This window comes from Rhinoderma darwinii, chromosome 10 (assembly GCF_050947455.1).
Source record: "Rhinoderma darwinii isolate aRhiDar2 chromosome 10, aRhiDar2.hap1, whole genome shotgun sequence".
Lineage (NCBI taxonomy): Eukaryota > Metazoa > Chordata > Amphibia > Anura > Rhinodermatidae > Rhinoderma > Rhinoderma darwinii.
In genome coordinates, this window is record NC_134696.1 from 91611212 (window position 1) to 91617587 (window position 6376).

Sequence of the window (6376 nt, forward strand, 5' to 3'; positions counted from 1 at the left end):
TAGTACCATCACATAATAGTGGTATAACACTCCCCACAATGTAATATTGCCCCCTTTACCCCCACACAATAATTGTGCCCCTTTAGTACCCCCCTATTCACAGTAATAGTACCACCACTTTGTGCCCAATACAGTAATACTACCCCCTTAGTGCACCCCACATATTAATGATGTCTCTTTAGTGCTCTACCATAGTATAGGTGCGCCCTCAGTGCCTCAGACATTATTGGTACCCCTTAGCGCTCCTTAAAATCATACAATTAATACTCACCTAGCTGCATTTCCCACAAGGAACGGAGCAGGGCAGTCTACATGACACTTCCAGCCTCTGCACCCGGTGGCTCAGTACAGGCAGTCCTGATGACGTCACTTAATTTTCCCAGCCTGCATTGGTGTTTTGTAGCCTAAAGGCTGCAAGACAACGAGGTGACATCACTGCGCCTGCCTATGACAGCAGAGTGCATGGTGGGGCAGGGAGCTAGAGGCTCCCTGCTCCACCGTAGTATTCAACTGTATCTGCGTCCTGAGGAGTAGTGATCACACCAAGGATCCCGTAGATGACTGGTGCTGGTGACGCCTCCTAGGCAAGATACATGCACACTGCAATGCTGTGTGAACGCAGTCTGTACAGCAGCACATGGAGTTCACGAGGCACCATATTCCACCCTAGAAACTGTACTACTAGGGGAGAATACCTCATCTATGGAACGTGCCATGACTTATTACCAGCGGGCTCTTGAGGAGGCACATGGAGGTACAGTAAGGGCCACCAGTAGTTTATGGGTGTAGTATTACAGACCTATCAGTGGCATAGCTAAAGGGAGTTAAGGGATGGCAGTGGCACCTGGGTCCTGGTGCCTGAGAGACTTCAAAGGCCCCACTGCCACAAGACAAGGAATAAAGACTCATTGATGGACTAGACGCATCGGTAATGTCAGATAGTTGAACTAAAACTTATGCACAGATGAATTACAGACCCCTGTAAGTGCAAATTATTAAATTATCAGCAATACAGGTGGTCTCAGGGACGGTAGAAAGAAAGTTTATTGACGAGAGTACAGGGCATGCCCACTTTATGATTTATCATGTGGAGAATTTTGGCCCCGAAGGTCTGATCTCTATAAGTGGAGCTGCTGTTCCTGACTATATAAAGAAATGGCATGTGCAGAGACCCTGTACCCTGGCACATGGAGCCCCATATGGGTCCGTATTATGGACCCATATTGTGCTCTGCTGAAGGGTGTCATATTGTGCTCTGCTGAAGGGTGTCCCATGATGCAATGCTTCTAGGTGAGAATACCTACATAACACGGCATACAATGCTGCATACCATGAATTTTATTTTTGTGTAAAATTAGAGGCGCACCGTGGTACAGTTTGGGCCCATAGATTTTTATAGAGTATTTTGCAGGCAGAAGAAGTCTGCCTCAAAATTCCTTCAGGAAAGAAATACGCCGCCGTCTCCCATTGAAATCAATGGGAGGCGGTTTTGGATGTTTTTTTGGCTCTGTGTGAACTGGGCCTAAAACTGAAGTATCAAATTGCCTCACATAGCACTTTGCGAGTTAGTCAGATGTAGCAGACCGAAGCTTCTCGTTTCACCATGAACTCCTGAAAACCCACCACATTATTTTAACTCTGTCACGACAACAGATGAGATGAAGTCTGAAAATGTTGGTGGTCGGGGAACTTCATATTATTGAAAAATATTTTCCCATTTATGACAATGGAGGATTAAGAAATCAATTTTAAAAAGTTTACTAACAAGTTCAGCTATTGTGCCACAGGCAAATGCATAGTGTTCAGGTTACCCCCTGATGAAAAATCTGTAGTACACCTGTCAAATATGTTGATAGGGTAGAACAGGGGACTCAAACAAGCGGCCTGAATGCGGCCCCTGAGGCTGTCCTTTGCGGCCCGCGGGGCTCCTCCTGCACCGGAATCCCCAGCCAGAGCGCGGCTGATGATCTGGCCGGGGATTACAGTCCGGGAGAAGCCCCTAACATCATTGTCCATATATCAAATTTGAAAATAATGCGGCCCGTCAACTTCACATTTTTTCTATGTGCGGACCATTTACCCGGCCGAGTTTGGGACCACTGGGGTGGAATATATTACTGATATTCATGCTACATGGGAAAGAACGTTCTACCCTTCAAAATGTAGTGACCTGTTATAAGAGACCTTACAAGTGCTCTTAATAAGGAGGTACCAATATCCTGACTCCTATAATTTTACAACTGTAGCCAACGCGGCCATACATTTGTCCTGCACCAATAATATGACATGCCAACCATCCAAATGAGAGCTGCTCTTTCTTATTGTACCACCCCCCCCCCCTCTGTTATAGCTATATACTCCACGGCTGGATTTACATGTAGCGTATATAACGGATATGTCCAAAGCGAATCTGCCACAACATTTGCATGCGCATTTGGATGAGAAATTGCCACGGACTGCAATGCAAAAGGTGAAATCTGCAGCAATTCCACTGCAAATCCACATCCAAATCTGCAAGTGGATTTTGCGGTGGCCAAGTCCATGGCGTAAAAATACGTCACGTGTGAATACAGCCTAATAGGGAGTAGGGAAAGTGGTTGTCCTGGTGAGACTAACTATATAGATTGTAAGCTTTTCTGTTCATTGCTGGTAGACAGTCTGTTTTAGAGGGTCTTAACATGGCATATCTGCATTTAGGTAGCAAGACCAAGATGCCCCCCAGAGCAGTTAAATCACCGTGGAGGTTGGTCCGGGCAAACCCAGAAAAACCCACAAAGTCCATTGTTTGACTGCTTCTACCCTATATGTGGGTGTTTTTGTACTACTAATAATTTATTAGGGAATTGTTATTTATGTAATTCACCAATATATTCTTTAAGGACACGCGTTTTGAATACAGTGAATTTTCTCTGTCATCCCCCATAAGGTGATTGAGGGCCGGTGCACACGGCCGTGTTTGGTCCGTTATATACGGAGTGTATGTCGGCGGCATTTACCAGACCGACCACGGTTCAGGGAGCCGGGCTCTTAGCATCATAGTTATCCCCGCGGGGTACGGTCTCATATTGAAAACACGTTTTCAGTATGGGACAGTATTCCCGCGGAAAGGCAGGGACTCCTAGCATCTTACATAACTATGATGCTATGAGCCCGGCTCCCTGGACTGTGGTCGGTCCGGGAAATACAGCCGACGTCCATATATCACATACCGAACACAGCCGCCAGAATCCGACCTTAAACTGCATAAAAAAACGCTTCTAAAAATGCCAGCGTTATTAAAATTAAACACGCGTTTTTACTCGTCTTTTTCAATTAGTGTTATTTTGTACATCCCTTTTTACTGCCATTTTTGAAGTCCTATAGAGAATACGCCATACGCAGTGAACGCTACATTTGGAAAAAAAATGCCACGGACCGCAAAATGACCTCAAAAACACCACAAACCAAAACGCAGTTGCGTGTAGTGTATTTGATATTTCACTATAGACCTTACTGTAGTATCTGGCCTTACGCTGCATTCACACACAGCGTTTTGCTGCATTTTTGTAAGTTTTTTGTGGCATTTTGAATGAGGTTATTTGCAGCGTTTTTTGCTGCAGTTTTTCATGCAGCCGGATGTTACAGTAAAGTCTATAGCAAAACATCAAATTCGCTACACAAAACTGTGTTTTGGCTTGTAGTGTTTTTGAGGCAATTTTATGGTCAGTGGTGTTTTTTTTCAAATTGTAGCACGCTCTGGGTACGGCGTTTTTTTCAGCCGTTTTCCTATAGGCTTCTCTATAGGACTTCAAAAACACCATAGAAAACGCATGTAAAATGACACTATATGAAAAACGCCACTAAAAACTCATGTTGGGGCTCATTCAGACGAGCGTGTATCACGTCCTTGTGACGACGGCCGTCACCTGAACTTATGTATTTCAATGGGGCCGTTCACACGACCGTTGTTTCAAAAGAGCGTGTGAAGGATCCGTGAAAAAAATAGGACATGTCCTATTTTACTGCGTGTCGCGCATCCCTCCATAGACTCTAGTCTATGGGGATCCGTGACAACACTTCCCGCACGGGTGCACCTCGGACGTGAAAAACTGCGTGTGTGATCTTGGCCTTAGGGCATCGGATATAAAGCGGGTTGTCAGATGACATGTCCTCATTAGGATACATAACCTATCATCTCTCAGTCCAATCACACATTATAATGGACTAGCAGGTGCATTTTATTTTGCATCCAATAGCCATACAACGTTGATATTCTAATATTTAATTTTTACGAACTTCTATTAATAGACGATCCACGGACCCATTATTCAGAGGCAAACAATGTGTATGTGACCAGCGGAGCGATATGACCTCAGAATTAATTCTTACTGTAGGATCAAAGGTAACAACTATGGCCACATGGATAATGCATTTTCTATTAATGCAGATCTATGCAGGTATTCAGGCAGTTTTAGATGTAGCAGAGCTGAGTTTGTCATCTTTTATGCAGTGCAATAACAGTACATTAGTTTTACCAGCTCTCCTATGTAAAACCGCAGAGCGTGATAGTGTAAGTTGTGAACCATGACAAACTCAGCTCTGCTGCATCTCTAAAATTACAAGATTTGATTTCCTCTCATCTCAAGATACCCACCTGAGTAGTACGGTGACATTGTGGATAAGGTGACCGCCATATAGGGGGGGCTGTAGTATTTTCTGTCCCACTCTGAGTAGTCATTGGCACGTTTCACAGGGGTAGTCTCTTCTTTGGGTGATGGAAGAAATTTTCTCTTCCTCAGGGGTAAACAGGTTTGGTCTTTATATAGTCCAGGTTCCTCACGAGACCCGTTTTTGCAATGACTTGGTTGCTTTGTATTCTCCCGTTTCACCTCTTTCAATGGCTCCGATCCCCTGAATGGTCCTCTTGTCCAAAAACCTGGTGGACTCTTTGGGATGCCATCCAACAAGTCTATGGTCTTCCTGGTGCTGAGGTCCAGAGGGGATGTTGAGGTGTCCATGCCTCCTGTAGAATGGCTGGGATTGTCCATTGGATGTCACTCCATAAAGAGCTCCCACTTACTTTTCCCAGGGTACTCCGCTCTAGGAATGACACAATGTATCTTCTTCTTCTCCCTCTTTGATACACTTATTCTCCTCCCCTGTTCTCCACCTTCTTTTATCTCTTTTCTGCCTCCCCTTTTAAGATTTATTTTGGGCAATTGTCACCTTTCGTTGTATCCATCCAGTTTGCCTGTCCTGTTCACGTCTTGTCACTTCTGACCGCTCCTTTTTGGGTAGTCCTTCTCTGCTTCTCCCCATCATTCAATTCACTGACGTGAATAGGAACATCCTAAGATTTCTAACCTCTCCTTTTTCTAGTATTCTTCATACAACCACCATAGGGTCCCTCTACTGTCTACGTTCTCTGGTGGTCACCCTATTAGTTTTGGTTAAGCCCCTTTAAGTCTTCTTTCTAGGTGGCTGCCCCTCTCCTTTCCCTCCTCTTCCTCGGTCTTCCCTTTAACCTCACACTCCCCCCGGTGTCCTCTCTTGCAAATCTTGCAGACTGTCAGTAAGTAGGAAACAGTAATGGTAGGGACTTCCCCGCTCTCATATAACACACCCAGGTGCTTTCTCACCCTGTTCCCTGAAGGACTCCACCCCTAAGTAAAAAGGAAACAAGGAAGGAGGGGGTCATCCTTATATAAAGTAAGAATGAAAAAAAAAGTTGTCTCATTTACCTTTTATTTCCCTGCTTTATGTCTCCTTATAAATCTTTCTTGCAGAACATCACATCCTAAAAAAAACTCTTAAAGTTACTCTGCAGAACAGCTGCCCCCTGTCCCCCTCCTCCTGTGTGTCATTTACATTCAGTGGATGATACTTCCCCATACCTCTCGTACTGTTTCACAAGAATGTTTCATGGAATTAAACCTGCACCCATGCAGTACTATTGGCAAGCACAACATATTCAGCTCTGCTACATCTGGACATCTCAAAACATGATAAATCACCTATAAATGACTCTGGATTAAAACCTCATTAACAGTCCTGGAACCACAAGTCCCAGTCTGGGACCCTTAGGCCCTGTTCACGCTGAGTTTTTTTTTTTTTTGCGCTGATTTTAATGCGGAAACCGTGACGGAATCAGTTCTAAAAAAACGTCCGAAATCGCACCCCATTTATTTCAATGGGAGGCAGAGGCGTTTTTTTCCAGGAAAAAAAAGCTGCATGTCTTTTCTTGCTGTGGTCTCCGCCTCCGGCCTCCCATTAAATCAATGGGAGGCAGAAAAAACCTGCAGCGCTTGTTTCCGAGAGTTTTTCGCGGCATTTTTTTCGCGTGGTCTTTGCAATTAGCTTTAATGACCGCGGGTGAAAAACACAGAAAAAAAAAAGC

At 44.6% G+C, this 6376-nt stretch overlaps 1 protein-coding gene across 1 annotated transcript in view; it reads right to left on the reverse strand.

The window, feature by feature from the left end:
- The window catches only part of BCL3 (BCL3 transcription coactivator), a 54034-nt gene extending 49007 nt beyond the window's left edge, over positions 1–5027 (reverse strand). Inside the window, exon 1 of the mRNA XM_075838988.1 lies at positions 4634–5027. Coding sequence (XP_075695103.1) covers positions 4634–5027 — 394 coding nt within the window. The remainder of the gene's footprint in view (positions 1–4633) is intronic.
- Positions 5028–6376: the final 1349 nt, after the last annotated feature.